Source organism: Eleutherodactylus coqui, chromosome 2, assembly GCF_035609145.1.
Source record: "Eleutherodactylus coqui strain aEleCoq1 chromosome 2, aEleCoq1.hap1, whole genome shotgun sequence".
NCBI classification, from domain to species: Eukaryota; Metazoa; Chordata; class Amphibia; order Anura; family Eleutherodactylidae; genus Eleutherodactylus; species Eleutherodactylus coqui.
In genome coordinates, this window is record NC_089838.1 from 319530526 (window position 1) to 319547668 (window position 17143).

Sequence of the window (17143 nt, forward strand, 5' to 3'; positions counted from 1 at the left end):
ATTGCAGTTGGAAATGTGAAAAAATGACGATTTTTTCAAAATTTTCCCAATTTTGGCGCTTTTAATAAATAAACACAAATCCTATCGGTCTTTTTTTCCATCTAAATGAAGTACAACATGTGGCGAAAAAACAATGTCAGTATCGCTTGGATATGCAAAACTTTTCTGGTGTTTTTCCATGTTAAAGTGACACATGTGAGATTTGCAAAATTTGGCCTGGTCATTAAGGCACAAACAGGCTTGGTCACTAAGGGGTTAATCTGTCTGACTTCTGTGTTGATCTGGAATGAGGATGATGAATGAAGGATACTGCGATAGTAGTAATGTTACGGTGTAGGCTGTTTTCCTCTCTACAGTGGCTATATCTAGTTGCTCCACACCAAGGTATAGTGGGGTACATCAGGCTGTACTGACCCCTGGTTAGATGCATTGATGGAAGAGCGGTGCAAACAGAAGACCTAGTGCAGTATAATAATTTACTTGTCATCAAGGCTTAGCAGTTACATTCTGTATCAGAGGTACAACATTTAGCAGCAGAGGCCTTCTTAGTGTTGGTGGTAGTTTCTCTCATTCTACACAAAGACAGTTGAGTGGCTGGTTTTTCTGCTGTATGATTCCCTCTGTCAGGCTACATGCACACGTGCGCAAATCTCGCGCAAGTTTGGAGCATTTTCGAGATGCACAAAACTAACGCAAGTACGAACTTCATTTTTTTTGTATGGAGTCAGTTTTTTTTCCCTCAAAAATCACTGCATGTCCTATTTTTTTTTTCGGCCCTCGAAATGCATCTCCCATCGTTTTCAATGGGACAGTCAAACACATCGTGTGCCGTGCAATTTGCAAGCGAGTCCAATGTGTCGCGCGTGAAATAAGCACCGGAGGATTGCAATTCCCCAGACGCACGTTCTCAAGCACGATATCGGCCCGGGTTTCTCAGCCCGATAACGCACTCGCCTGCATGAAGGTAGCCTTAGGCTCACACTGCAAGCCTCGGTACTCCTGCTCCTCTCCCCAGTGTTCACTTTTCCCCAGGACTGAGGGTTACTATATTTTCCTCTCTGACCATTCTTGCTGGTACAACCTCTGGGGTCCTTCCTGTCCTGGTGGTCTCTCACTGATACCATACTGCAGTCTCTGGGTTAGCTATTCTCTTAGGCATGCTGTCCTGTAGCGTCAGCTTTGTCCTTCGGTGGTCTTCAATCTCCTTTGCATTCCCAGGCACAAGACATGCAGGTTCTGCTAGATTCTTTTCTACTCTGCCACTTTGTGGGCGGGGCATTTTATAACTTTAGCTCCTCCCACCAGATTAACATAGAACTAGGGAACTGCCTGGGCTAGACTTTGTTATGTCTGCGTTCTGCAAACTGGCTTGTTAACCCTCTAGCTGCTGCAGCACAATAATGAAAACTCAGACATTACCTAGAAATACAATATGCAGCAATAAAACTTTATAAAACCGGCGTTAAAACATTTATACATCACCATTTCACATATAATGTGATGTGCAGATTCCAGGGTACCGGCTGCATGCTTCTGGGTACAACACGTCAAGGAACCCTGAAACTGAGTCAAGATTCTGCATCTGTTCCCATGATAACACTTCCTTCACTGTTCATCGTTGATCAATGATTTACAGGCACATTACATTCAGGACCATGTGCTACTGAATAATTGCTTCATTATGAGAATTCACTTTAATTAGAAAGTAGAAGTAAGTGATGACCATCCCAGTACCCCCAAAATAACAGCGTCAACATCAAACGGTTATTATAATTGGCAGCTGACTGAAATTTTTCATGACATTGACTGATGGCTGTCTTAGCCCCACCTAGAATTTCTGTTTTTCATTTCAGCCGGAAGGTACCCGTAAGACGGAAATTATATCATCAGTAATACTGGAGCCAGCAGCAAGAAGTAAGTCCTCTTCTTTCTATTTGATGAAGGCTTCTGTCACACTTGTGTTCAGTTTTCCACCGTTTGGCTACATACGCAGAATGGAAAAAACTGAATTGCTGGGTCCATCCTATGACTGACCAGAAGAACGGACCCCACTGACTATAATGTTGGCAAACTGGACAATTACCCCCACAGATAGGAACCCCAAACTAAAGCCACTTGGTATTACTAATGCTTTGTTCACATCTGCACTGAACTCTACATTGGGAGTGTCTGGTGCAGATCTGGCATATAATCCCAGATAAAATATCCCAGCATGCTGCACGATTTCATCTGGGAGATGCCAGGCGACATGCAGGAAGCCTGGTGGACCATTTGGCTCTGTTTAGGTCTATGTAGATAAGAAGTGGCGGAGTTGAGAGTATAGAAACCAGTCTCTATCTGTAGAAGTAGATAAATCTGATAAGGCGCATAGGCTAAAGGGCCTCATGACATCCACACGCTGTAAATAGAGGGATAGAGAGGGAGATCAAAAAGAGAAAAATGCACAAGAGCAGGTTTAAATAATGGGTCAATGCTAAAAGGATTAAAGGGGGCCTAATTTATGGCCCTTTTACTCGAGCAGACAGTTTTTTGAATGACTGCACGAGCGCTGACATCACCGCCAAGGTCGGTGAGAGTTTACCCAGAATGACTTACCGCCAGCTCGCAGGCTTCTTATCTGCTTCTCGCTCAGCCCTTCCCCTCCTACGCGAATCACTGAACGGGGAGCGTTGAGAAGCCAGCGAGGCAACGGGGTTTTAAGCAACTGAAAAAACAGCTTAACAAACTACAAACGACAAGTGAGCAATTTTTGTGCATTTACACTGAACGATTATTGTTCGTTTGAACAAATTTTGAGTGATAATCAGTATATATATAAATGGACCTTTAGTTGAGAGCAGTCAACGATGAAGCATACGATCCCATAGAAAAAACCATGTCTTGGCCCAAAAGATAGTCCCCTAACAAAGATAAGTGGTATGTAGGTACAGTCCAGAATAAGGTGGGACAATGCATAGAGGACATAGTAAATGACAGCGCTTCACATCGCTTGTGATAAATGTTATGAAACAGATCCAAAATACCTGAACTGATAACCGCCTTAAGATACATGCAAAATCCTACACCCCAATCGAATAAGTGCAAACTGCAACATCATATTTTAGGCCTCATGTCCACGGGCAAAAGAAGAATTAAAATCCGCAGCGGATTTTAACTCTTCTCCTGCCCGCGGATCCGCACCCCATAGGGATGCATTGACCACCCGCGGGTAGATGAATACCCGCGGATGGTCAATAAAAGTGATTTTTTTTAAAATGGAGCATGAAAAAATCTGGACCATGCTCCATTTTTGTGCGGGTCTCCCGCGGGGACGGCTCCCGCGGGCTTCTATTGAAGCCTATGGAAGCCGTCCGGATCCGCGGGCGACCAAAATAGGAATTTACTCACCCGCTCCGGTTCTTCCCTTCGCTGCAGCTCCATCTTCTCTCCGTCGCGGCCGGATCTTTTTTCTTCGGACCGCCGCATGTGCGGGGCACGTCACCAACGTCATCCTGCGCATCCGCCGGGCCGAAGTAAGAAGGTCCTGCCGCGACGCAGAGAAGATGACGCCGTGGCGAAGGAAGGATCTGGAGTGGGCGAGAGGTAAGTTTATTCTTATTTTCAGCGCTCATGTCCGCGGGGCAGGAGGGACCTGCTACGGATTCTCCATGGAGAATCCGTAGCGGGCCTGATTTTCCCCATGGACATGAGGCCTTAGTCTAGGCCTCTGATCTTTCCAAAAAGTTTGGGGATTAGGAATTTACATTTATTAAAAATGTCTTTGTTGGAACCATTTTTTCTTGTACGTGGATGACGGTTTTGGAATGTCACCCATCCATTTAGGTGACAACTACAGGATTGCATTGATTGCAATCGCTCTTTCCAGAATCAGTCCTTACTGCATTTTCTAGATTATCTGTCCTTCCACCGGAAGGATTGGTGAAAGTGTTTTTGTGTGAGTCTGTCACTTCGGCCTTATTGCTTTTAATATAGTTATTAATAATGGTTGTTTTTAACCCTTTCTGTGGCGGGTTTCTTACCACCCTGTCAGGCCCACCAGGGCAGGTTTTTTAAATGGGACAATCATTTAATTTCAACTAATTTGCCAGACGCGTTCCAAGAGCCACAACTTCTTCATTTTCCCATTGACACAGCCATATGCGGGCTTGTTTTTTGCAGGACAAGCTGTACTTTTTGATGGCATCATTTTTGGGTATATATAATGTACTGCATAACTTTTGTAAAAAAATTTGTAGGGAGATTGGGGGGAAAAAAAAGAAATTGTGCCATTTGTATTTTGGATTTAATTTCAACGGCGTTCAGCATGCAGAATAAATAGTGTGATAACATTATTCTCTGAGTCAGCTCGATTCCGGCGATACCAAGTTTTTACAGTTTTTTTTATGTTTTGCTAATTTTGTACATTTAAAACATTTTTAAAAGGTTTGCTTTTGTGTCGCCACATTACAAGAGCCGTAGTAATTTTTTTCCCCATTGCTAGAGCCCTAGAAGGCCTTGTTTTTTGCGGGATGAACTCCAGTCTTCATTTATCTAACTTTTAGGAACGTGTAAAATTTTGATAGCTTTTTATTCCATTTTTTCTAGAGGCAAGATTAACAAAATCTGTAATTCTGGCATGTTTTTTATTTTCACTGCATTCTGAGCAGTATAAATAATATATTAAAGTAATTCTACAGGCCAATACGATTATTCCAATACCAAATTGTAATAGTTTTTTTCTTTTTCGTGACTTTTTCACAATTTAAAAGAAAAAAAAAAAGTAATGAAAGATTAAATCCCCTCCTTTTGCCATATCTATAATAAAAAATAGAAATCATAAAAGAAAAATACATATTTGGTATCGCCGTGTCTGTAAAAGTCCGATCTATCAAATGAGTGCATTATTTACCCCATACGGTGAAGTTAGTCCGAAAAAAAAATTAAGAACGCCAGAAATGCACTTTTTCAGTCACCCTATCTTCTAGAAAAAATGCAATAAAAAGTGAGCAAAAAGTTGTATGTATTCTGAATTAGTACTAATGGATACTACAGGACATCCCGCAAAAAATGAGCCCTTGCTCAACTATGTCGATGGAAAAATAAAAAAAGTTATTGTGCGCAGAAGATGCAGCTGAAAATAATTTTAAAAAATTAAATGTCTTTGAAAAAAAATACAAGTACTACAGCAAAAAAAAAAAAAAACTATACAAGTTTGGAATTGTAGTAATCATATTGACCCATAGAATAAAGCTATCATGTAATTTTTGTTGCAGTTTGTGTGCTGTAGAAACAAAATGCACTGAAAGATGGCGGGATGTAATTTTTTTTTCCTTTTACTGCACTTAGAATTTTGTAAAAGTTTTTCAGTACATTATATGATACTTTAAGTAGCACCATTGAAAAATACAACTTGTTCCGCAAAAAAACAAGCCCTCATGCAGCGACATTGATGAATAAATAAAGGAGTTATGATTTTTTTAAACGGGGGTAGGAAAAAAAGAAATGGGGAAAAAAGAAAAAAAAGGGTCCGTGTCATTAAGGGGTTAAATAATGTACTAACTTCCTTCTCTGGGTCATTACGACGCAGGGATACCACATGTGTAATTTAGTTTTTAATTTTTCTACAAAGTAAATGGAGAAAAGTGTTTTTATTTTTTTAATAATTTTTTTTAACTTTTTTTAATTTTTGTCCCTTTAGAGGACTTCCCCAGAGACCCATCAGGACCCTCTGATCACATTGCAGGGGTCCGATGGTGACAGCCCTTTACATGATGCAGTCGCATAGACCGCGGCATGTAAAGGGTTAACACAGCAAAGACCTGAGGTTTTCTCCATTTTCTACTGTGTAACAGCTGGTGCCTGGCTATCCTCTGACAGCCAAGCACCAGCTCTCCCTGCCACAGAGACCATCTGCTGTCTTCTGACAAGCCGATGGTCTCCATGGCAACCTGTAAACAAAGCAGTGCAGGAGTTTGAAATTAGAAGCGGGAGATTGACGGCAGAACAGTAATATCTTCCTTTTCTTATTTCAAAGTCCTGCACTATTCTGTGTGGTACTGTACAGGCAGAGCACACTGCCACAGCTTATGGTAGTGTGCTCTGCAGGTCCCATCGTGAAACATATATCATTATGGGTAGTGGAACTCGTCCTGGAAAATGTTCGGGCATGCCACTCAAGGGGTTAATAAAGAGATAAGAATCATTACCAAGTATTTGCCTCCTTTTAATCAATCACTTCTAATTAAGATTTTATTTTAGAAGGACCTTCAATGAATTCATGTATATAAATTGGTTCTTCTCTGCCCTTCTGTGATATATTGAGCTTCTAATCAAGATTCGTATTGTTTAATATCTCAAGTGAACTTTTATATCCCATTCCTCGTCCAAATCCATATTGGCGGTGCCTGTAGCAGGTGACTGGGCCGAGTAAGTTGTGGGCTGTTAGAGGAGGGCGAGGAAGTGGCACCTTCTGTCAGTTGTGAAGCATTATTAGGATCTATGGAAGTTGTTGAACCAAAATACTGTGCAGTGCTTCCAGCTTCAGGTGTTACTGTTGGGGTGTAACAGATGGGTTTCCCTCACTTGTCCATTTTCAATGTTTTTATTGTCAACTAAGAGATTATGAAATCATATAGTTGGCGAGTTATGAACTAGGGACCCATTTGAAGAGTTCGGTCGATTAGTCATGGGCAAGCTACTTCCGTCATAAATATACAGCTGCGGTCAAATGTAAGTTATGAAAAAAGATACAGTTCTAGAGGAAAGAGCAAGAAGACCCCATTAGCAGTGCCAGATTAAGGGTCTTTAAGTTATGAAGCACTTAATTTATGAAGAAGTAACTCGGATATACAGCATATTTATAAGTCACCCAGAGTACAGCTACATATGGACGTTCTACTGTTATCGCTTTTACTTACAAGCCACTTGTCCTCTATTAACTCCAAAAAAAGATAGAGGCATTATTTACACCAGGGTCTCCCAAAATGTACTCTGCAGAGCCCTTGGGGCTCCGTGAGCAATTGTCAGGGTCTCTAACGGAGGGTCTAGGTCTCTGCTCTATTCACCACTGTAGCAGTGTCCCGACAGGCTGTACTGAGCAAATGAACGTGCAGGACCTGCTGTCGGCATAGCAACGTGGATCACACGAGCAGTCTCTGGTCATGTGATCAACGTTGCTATGTCCACTGTGAGTAGAGCAGGGACCAATGGCGGATTATAATAGGGGCGATTAGGGTGGCCGCCCCAAACCTGAGACTCCAAGGGGGCCCACGGCTGCCCCAATCTCCCCTGTTGTAATCCGCACTGCTAAAGCTTCAGCTTGAGGAAGGGGTTAAGCCACTTCTTATTCTCACAACCTTCCATCTCTGCTGCCTGCGATCTCGCTCCGCTGCAGCAGAGACAGGAAAGGCTGCATGTAATAAGTAATTTATCCTCTTCCTCTCCCTGCATCTGAAGAGCATAAGGGCAATGGGGGACCCTATTACTATTGGGGTAGCAATGGGGGCCCCTGTTACTACTGGGACAGCAATGGGGGCCCCTATTGCTACTGGGGCAGCAATGAAAGATCCTATTACTACTGGGGCAGCAATAGGGGGAGCTATCACTACCTGAGCTGCAATGGGGAAGCATAATACTACTGGGGCCAATATAGGGGACACTATTACGACTGTGACTAATATAGGGGACGCTATTACTACAGGGGCCAATATAGGGGATGTGATTACTACAGGGGCCAATATAGGGGATGCGATTACTACTGCGGTCAATATAGGGGATGCTATTATTACTAGGCCCACAATAGGGGTCACTATTACTACTGGGGTCGCAATAGGGCTCACTATTACTACTTGGGCTAATATAGGAGACACAGTCACTACTGGGGCCGATATAAAAGGCACTATTACTACTGGTAGTGCAATAGGGGTCACTATTACTACAGGGACCAATATAGTGAACGCTATTACTACTGGAGCCAATATAGTAAACACTTTTAGTACAGGGGCCAACGATATAGGGGACACTATTACTACTGTGGCCACAATAATAGGGGGCACTATTGCTATTGGGGCCAAAATAGGGGACGCTACTACTACTGGGGCCACCAATATAGGGGGTCTCTATTACTACTGGGGCCCCCAATATGGGGGGGGGGGTCGCTTTTACTACATGGGGGAGATTTGCTGTGGAATTTACAGTAGCTGTAGCAGCAAAGAAGATAAGATTTTGAAAACCTCATCCACACGTTGCGGAAAAAATCTGTACAAAACCCGGACGGACATTGACATGTGTGTTGCATTTAATTCCGCAGCATGCTAATTTTAAAAATAATGTACATCAATAGCCCATTTTTTTAAACAGGCCCTGGAACCAGATCAATCTTACAGTCAAAATCTCTATGACGGCTCAGTCAGAAGAGCGGCGATCCACGCGGAACAACGTCCACACCGCGTGCGGGTGAAAATCCGCATGACCACGTCCATTGCCACCCATATGTTCTTTCTTTGGCAGGTGCGGATTTTCGCCCGCACCTTCGGTGCATTTTTTGTTCCGTGCGGTTCTCCGCACATGTGACCGAGCCCTGAGGAGGCAAAACTTTAGAAAGCTGCTTGGAGAAAATGAAAGAAAATTTGGAGATATAACCTGGTAACTCAACACCCTCACAAACAGAGGTATCTAAGTTCACATGACAAATGTGATTGGTACACCAGGGACCCCATTTGACCAGATCCAGAGTGTCCCAATTAATAACAGGATTGTGTTGTCTTAACCAAGGTAGCCCTAAGACTATATCCACTGACAAGTCTTTCATGATGAGGAAGGTGCAAGACTCAGTATGCAAGGCTCCTACAGTAACTCTTAACTCTGGAGTAACAATATTGACGAGGCCAGCACGCAATGGAATGGAGTCTACCCCAGAAATGTAAATCGGAGAAATCTGGGCCACAAAATCAAAATTAACAAAATTTGCTGCAGCCCCGGAATCAACAAAGGCTTGCCCTGTACAAGAGAAAGAATGAAAATCCAAGGCGCAGGGCAAGAACATCTTAGATACAACTGGGAGTACCTTAGCTCCTAGACAGTCCTCCCGACACCTGACTAGGAGTGGAAGTTCTTCCTGCTGAGGCTTCTTCCCTCAGATAGCGATCCGATGACCAGACTCTCTGCAATACAAAAAAAGGTTCTTTAGTCGGTATTCAATTTGCTGCTTAGGTGACATCGTTCCCAATTCCATAGGTTCAGCAGAGGGAGGTGAAGTTGTCTGGTTTACAGAGGAGGTGGACAGGCAGACCAGACTTTTCCTAATGGATCGTCTGGCTTTCAGTCGACGGTCAGCTCGAATAGCCAGCGACATTGCTTGCTCCAAGGTATTAGGCTCAGGATGGGCAACCAGCAGATCCTTGAGGTTTTCCGATAGGCCGGTGAAGAACACACGTAAAATAGACATTCTGTGTGCAGTCAGTCTCATGAATCTGTAACACTTTTTATTTCCCTGTCCACAGCAACCAATCAGTGCTCAGCTGTAACTTCTTAAACTGCGGTAGTAAAATAAAACTGCACTGCGATTGGTTGCTTTTAGGAACAAAGACAGGTTTTGTTTGAGACAGCTTTGATAAATAAGGCCCATTGGGGGAGATTTCTTAGAACTTTCAGTTTTTAAAAAAAATTGCTTAATTTGGAGCAAACCCCACTGGCACACAAACTTTGTGACTTTGTGAGCTGTACACCAGCAGAAGGGCTATAAGTACACCAGAAATCTATGCCAGTTCCTAGGAGCATGGATGGCTTTATAAGTCTCCTCACTCACATTCTTGGTGCTCTCCCTCAGGAGTGATGTCACCCCTCCCGACCCACATCACAGGCCTCTCACCAGCCAAGCCAGAATCCTACTGCACATTGATGTGGGGCAAACCCCCCGAAACAGCTGTCTGTGTATGGGTTCTGGCTTGGTTTTAAATTCCCAATCATTGCTCTACAGACCTGTATAAAGGGTCTGACACAGATTTGAAAGAATGCTGCCATCCAATAGGTGGCACTACAGAGGCATTGTTCCATCTTCATTATTTGCATTTTAAAAACTATTCACATGTAATAGCGATATGTCAAAGTTTTGATTGCTAGGGGTCTGGGTGCGGAGACTCCATCCCTCATCACTACAATGAATGGGCAGAAGTGTTCATCTCAGTGTTGTGTCCGTTCGGCCGTCATTGCAAGCAGTGTAGGTCTCAAAAAATTTCTATAGAGCCTGTAAACTGCTTTGAGCAGTGAAGGAAACAACCGATCTGATGAGCACTTCTGCCTGTACTTTTAAGTAATCTGAGGGGGTTTAAGCTCCAGATCCCAAACAATCAAAATTTCTGACTTGTTAGACGTTTTAGTTACAACTTAATATACGATTCATAGACCTATTGGGTCTACATTTCAAATGGTTTCTGCCAATCTGTGTCTTTAGCTGGATAGAATAGTACCAAGGACAGCACTTCTCTATCCACCTAAAAACACAGACAGATGGAAAGAACTTGAAGGTAACTGACCTGGTATCAACTGTTGGGAAAATTTACTAACCATCATTTCTCACACTGGTCTTAGCATACTTTTCCCCCAGCGCACGGTGCACTGAAAAAGGATTGGTTCCGAATCGCCAGTAGAGCAAAATGCGATTGTTCTCAGTGAAAGAAACCAAGTAATCTTGTAGATATGATACCTTTTAAGGCTTACAAAAATACGTTATGTTACAGCGAGCTTTCCAACCTACCCAGGGTTCTTCCTCAGGCTTAACTGGAATAGATATACACGGTGCACTGCGGATTTGTAGCAGATTTCAACCTCTCAATTCAAGTCAATTCAAATTGAAGTAGTAAAATCAGCTACAGATCTGCAACAAAACCTGTAACAAAATAAGCAACAAATCAGCTACAGTATGTTCTTACATAGTGGATTATATAATCTACAGCAAATCCACGCTGGAAAATCTGCACCAATTGCTGTGAATTTCACACCCCCTTCCCCCATTTGAATAGGTGGAATCTACACTGAAAATGCACAGCATAAACTGACAAATCACAGTAGTGAAGGAGCCCAAATGTTGTAACATCCAGAAGGACGACATCCTCCTCTCCCTCATTGCACACAGAGGCTGATGTACATTTCTACATAGAGGCAGGAGTGGGGGAATGTGGAGAAGCTGTCTGGGTTGGGTTAAGGACCTTTATCACGTGACTGTGATGTCACCAGAGGTCGTGTACTTATTCTGTTTGCACATTTGTGCAAAATAGCAGCAAAACTACCATTATTTTCTGCAGTTTACATAAAATTGCATCAGAAATAATGCGATTGTGTAAATTGATGTGACTTTGTAGCACTTTTGCCACGAATTTTGCACTAATCGTGACTAAATCGCAAAGTACTAAAACTTTCCTGGAGAGTGGGGCCTGGAGAGAGTGCTCCAAGTACAACAATGATAATCTGACCCTGACCATAGGTGATGTAGATAGGGCTCATATATTCACAGAAGTCTCCTCTGTGAGAGGATAAAGTATGGCTGTGAAATGTGGTGTCCTTGTAGTTCTGTTCTAGGAGATGAATTATAAAGTAGTCACTAGGTAGCAGCAGACACCAGAACTAATGCAGGTAGTAATTGTATGTGGGTAATTTAAAGGAGTTGTCTGACTTTTTGCAGTTGTCCAATTTTTATCTTTCACAATTCTTTTCCCCAAGCTGAAATATAATAAACCAGTTCATACCCACCTCTGCAACTCACTGAGGATAGGTCATCAATAGTAAAGGTCCTGGAGAACCCCTTTAAGTGATTTGTCACAGCATTGCCATGTTATACTCACACAAGTAATGGGTTTGCTGCAATGTATCAGTGTATAGTATAATTATCTTTTAGATTCTCCTAATCAGCCTCAGAATCTGGGGAGCCTTTAATCTGCACTTCCATTTAATATGGAGTTGGTCCTCTATCCCCATATGCATCACTCTTCTGGAAAGACTTCAGCTGTAAGACCATTAATGATGTTGTGAACTGATGTTGGGTGGTCATTCTATTAGGATCTCGTGTCATCCCTAATTTCCAACAGAAGTGATCCGCTGCATTGTCATGGTCATTCTTTGCTTTCATATGCCTTTCTTTCAGGTGGAGAACATGTAGTGAGGGTGCCGGCTCTTGCCAACAAGAACCTTGTTCCAGACTCACCAACTACAATTATTATCAATGTACAAGGTGAGGTGCCGAGAAATGACCAGCATTGTGGGTATTTAATGTCAGATGGTGTCCGAACAAGTGACTGTTTCCATCTTCTTTCCTTAGGAATTCCAATTGCACAACTTCTTGAAGATGCCATAGATGGCGCTAGTCTAAGCCATCTTATTACTGTACCAGGCGGCTGTTTAGAACAAACCCTGGGAAGTTTGACTCCAGTTCTTATTGCTACACATTATCTTGACAAAACTAACCAGTGGCACCGAATAGGAGTGAATCGCAGGGATGAGGCCATTCAAAATATCAACAAAGGTAACATTATGCCGTTTCCTCGGGTCACTTCTAGGAGGCCGATCTTCATGTTGTATCTACAGTAGCATCCATTTCATAACAAACTCTGTCCTCACTTCCCCAATAGGTTATTTCAGGTTATGGAGTCATCGTGGAAAGGATGGATCTTTTGGATCTTTCTCTGGATCAAACTCTGGCACCTGGTAGCTATGACTTCTCTCTTTAGGTCTCACTTATATTATACTGCAGACTTTTTCCATTTTCTGTAATCATTTTATATCTTTAGGCTCACCGCTTATGTCGTCAAACTCTTTGCTATGGCTAAGAATGTGATAAACGTAAACGATAATATTCTGTGTGATTCCGTCAAGTGGTTGATCTCAATGAGGCAGAAGCCAGATGGGATGTTCAATGAGAACATTCCTATTAGCGGTCAATATATGAGGGTAAGTTCTCTAGATAACATCCCAATGCATCCACACACAGGTTATACGGGATGGTTAGGGTGAGTAGGACTTAAGGGGTTTAGCAGTAAGGGACATTGAGGGCATATCCTCTAGATACTGTATACCATACAAGTTTGATTGGTTGATTAGTGGGGGATCACCCACTAGGGGCCCAACAGGGAGGTCCAGCTCTGCTTGGAGAAATGGCTGCACGTATGCAGCATGTGATGACATAAATATATTGCTGAGGCTGCACGTTAGGCTCTTTCTGTATCTCTTAGATCTTGATTTTTAGGTTGATTTTGTAAATTCAGAAGATAGTTAGATAACTGAACCTTTTAATGTAGTAAAAACAAGACTGTTTACGGGATTTTCCATTCTTTATCTTTGGATAGACCTCACTGTGGCCATTCACAGATGAGAATGTAAAGTTTTACGAGTTCTACAACATTAACCCCTTAGTGAGCTAAAAGGAAATACCCAGCAGCACCACCTTTTCATCCAATCATAAAGCGAAGCTTTCAAAATTGCCAGCTTGCGTCTAGATCCTGACTTCAAGAAAAGGATCCCAAAAATGCCATATCAAAAATGTGTATGCAGGCAGCACACGGGAAACTTGCTGAATAAATTAATGCATCCCAAGATGCCTCTTTATTGTGTCCAAAGAAAGTGACGTTTCGGTCTTCTAAAGGTCTGCGGAAGACCGAAACGTCGCTTTCTTTGGACACAATAAAGAGGCATCTTAGAATGCATTAATTTACTCAGCAAGTTTCCTGTGTGCTGCTTGCATACACATTTTTGATATTAACCCCTTAATGATATATGACATACAGTTACATCATGGAGGTTCTGGTTTGTATGGAGGGGGATCAGGAACCAATCCCACTCCGTACAATGCAGGTGCTATTTCTTATAGCTGACACTCGCCCGCAACAGCTGCAAACAGCACTCCCGCTGATTATGGCTGTTAATCCTTTAAATGCCCTGATCGAAAATTATAGAATAAGTGGGAAAGCGCCAGGTGGATCCTCACATAAAGAATAGTGTATATACAACAATACACTGTATAAAGATGTAGACTCACCTGGCACTCACCTGTAGTCCTGGTCTGCTTGTAAATCAAGAGATTTATTACCCTCAACAGGGAATTTTGAAGTAAAACTAATGCACGACTAGTAAAACAATAGCCAGGACATAGAGGATACTCTCACCCACTGACTGGCTGGGTACGAGTGCAATGTGTTTCTGCACTCAAAACGGCCCCTTTCTCAAGCATAGTAAAACATATCAAACAAATGCATTTATATAAAAGAATTACAAATTCCACTGATTTCCAAATAACGTAACGCATGCGCAGCAGCTGGAACACGCAGTGAGTCTCAAACGACGCAGCGTGATATCTGCTTCGTGCATGCGTACAAGGTGGAACGCACGTTGTGTTCCACTTCACGACCATGACGTGGCCATGGCAGCCGGGGGGCTTCGCAAAGCCTGCATAGCTGCAATTGCAGTTTTCCTATCAAGTCATGCCTGTTCCGTGGCTTCAAAGATTGCCTGTCAGATTGCAAAAAGCCACATGTACTCCAAGATGGTACCGACAGAAACTACAGGACATCCCGCAGAAAACAAGCCCTCACACAACTCCAAAGAGATTTTATTTTTCAAAAGTAGTACAGCAAAAAAAGAGACTATAGAAACTTGGTATCATAGTAATCGTACTGACCCATAGAATAAAGTTATGCCAATTTTGTTGCGGTGTGTACACTGTAGAAACAAGACCCGCCTTCACCCACCCGCAAAGATGACTGTGCTTTTTCCATTTCCCCTACAAAGAATTTTTTAAAAGTTTTTAAGTACATTATATGGTACATTGCATAGTACCATTGAAAAATACAACTCGTCCTGCAAAAAAACAAGCTCTCATACAGCTACATTGTGGGATAAATAAAAGAATCATTTTTTTAAAGGGAGGAGGAAAAACTGAAAATGAAAAAAAAAGGCATCCTTAAGGGGTTAATATGTTATGTTCTTTATTTGCATCTATATTTCTATTTGCTGTTTCTTTGGTTGGCAGTCTGAGAAGGGAGAGTAAGTAAGGACCCCATAGCTTACGGTAGTAGAGTCAAGGGGCACACATCTAAGGTAGGGTGTAGTAGACATGTTCTAGTGTAATGGTATGGAGACTCAGCAGGAGATGCTGGAGGGCCGCTTACTACAGAGCGAGGAGAGTAAACCCCAGCTAGGCGAAATGTTGCAAAATTTTGACGGGATGCACAGGTGACCCTTAGCAGACTTGACAGACCAGAAATATTTGGTGTGTGTTACAAAGGACTATAGAAGACTTTCATGAGCCGACCTACAGAGATTTACCAGATGTAGTCACTTTAGTTGCCTCAACAAGTAGGCAGCGTACAAACCGCCAAATGTTTCAACATTTTTTAGAAATTCACCTAACAAGAAGTAAACAGCAAGGTTCAGTAATGCAGCCGGTGTCTGAGTGATGTTCTGCATTCTTTATTACTGGTTTTATTTTTGGGCCCAGTCCCGTTCTTCAGTCGGGTCCTTACAAACTGAAGGACGGGCTACATAGCTCTAATTAAACTCCACTGCAGTAAATGGTACAGTGCTGTAAATGTCCAGCTGGCTAAGGATAGCCTGTCAATGTGAAATCCCCAAAACATCTTAAAGATAGCACGTAGAGGTATATAATGTATTCCTTTTAAAGTAAATCTTCAGACACAAAATGAAAATTTGGATTCCGTCCAGACCTGTGGAGCTCTACACCTCCCCAAAATGTTATGTGCCTTACCGTTGTCGTTTTAGACGTCCTATACTAGGACTCTGCTGAACGTAGATGACATGACAGCCAAGCAGCAATGATAAAAAAAATACCCTATTGCCAACCACTGTTCTCTATTAACACATTTTTTTCCTCTTTGTCACTCAGGGTGGTGTTGCGGGTTCGTCAGATCCTGATGTTGCCATGACGGCTTTTGTTGTTATTAGTCTACTGGAGAGTCAGAAATATTGTACCAATATCGTAGATGTAAGTGACCGGTAGAAAGAACTGGTAATAATCTATATATAATCCATATGCACCGAGCTAACAAGTATCACTCACTGGGCAATGTATTCTGTTGGGAGCTGTAGGACTTATGTTTTGCTAAAGTAGTAATTAAACTGTAGATGCTCCATCCATAAGTTAAATGTTGGCAGAGTAAGAGAAAACAAAGTTCCACCTTTGAAAGCTTTTTTAGAAAGCAGAATTACGCTCCAAAGTTTTGGCCACCTATACAGCTTGGGACATCGACTCTACAATATTCCCCTTGAACTAACTGTTGCAGAGGGTCACCCTCGGTCAGACAACCATTATCTTCCAGCTACCTCCGTGGTTCACAGTGGCAGCCAACGACTACCCAGAGCCTATCCATGGGCGAAAGCTACAACCCCAATTCACAAAAAGTTGGCACACTGTGTAAAATGTAAAGAAAAATAGAATGCAATGATTTGGAAATCTTATCTAACCATATTTTGTTCACAACAGAACATAGAACACCTATTGGAAGGGGAAGGGAGACAATAACTCATTTAGAAATTGATGGCAGCAACACATCTCATAAAAGTTGGGCCAGGGTCGAGTCCACCATTGTGTAGCATCATCACTTCTTTTTACAACAGTTTGTAGATGTCTGAGAAGTGAGGAGACCAATTGCTGCAGTTTTGGGAGAGGAATGTTGTCCAATTCTTGTCTGATGAAGGATTCTGGCTGCACAACAGCCCTGGGTTGTCTTTGCCAGATTTCTCATTTCAAAATGCGCCAAATTTACTGGTCAATACTTTTTATTAACCCTTTCCAATCCATTTATTTTTTCTCACCCATTCTCCCCAGCTCCAAATAAATTGGAGCTGGGGAGAATGGATGAGAAAAAATACATTTTCCCTGCACCCTCCTGAACTGACAGAGTTCAGGAGGGTGCAGGGAGGGACCTGCTTACCTGTGCGCCGTCTTCCGCATTCTCCTTCTGCCTCCCGGCTCGGTGATCATGTGACTGCTGGGGTCAGGTGGCACCTGGCGGTCACATGATTGCCGGGCCGGGAGGCAGAAGGAGAATGCACAAGACACCGGTCAGGTAAGCAGGTCCTCCCACGGTGCAGACTCCCGGCTCGGCGTTCATGTGACCGCCGGGGGTCAGGTAACACCGGCAGTCACATGATCGCTGGCCGG

The 17143-nt window shown here is 42.7% G+C and overlaps 1 protein-coding gene across 1 annotated transcript in view; it reads left to right on the forward strand.

Annotated features, from left to right (window-relative positions):
- The window catches only part of LOC136612970 (venom factor-like), a 194473-nt gene that overhangs the window by 121959 nt on the left and 55371 nt on the right, over positions 1 to 17143 (forward strand). The window contains exons 22-27 of the mRNA XM_066593745.1: positions 1854 to 1914; positions 12116 to 12202; positions 12290 to 12493; positions 12600 to 12675; positions 12759 to 12918; positions 15866 to 15964. Of these exons, the coding sequence (XP_066449842.1) occupies positions 1854 to 1914; positions 12116 to 12202; positions 12290 to 12493; positions 12600 to 12675; positions 12759 to 12918; positions 15866 to 15964 (687 nt within the window). The remainder of the gene's footprint in view (positions 1 to 1853; positions 1915 to 12115; positions 12203 to 12289; positions 12494 to 12599; positions 12676 to 12758; positions 12919 to 15865; positions 15965 to 17143) is intronic.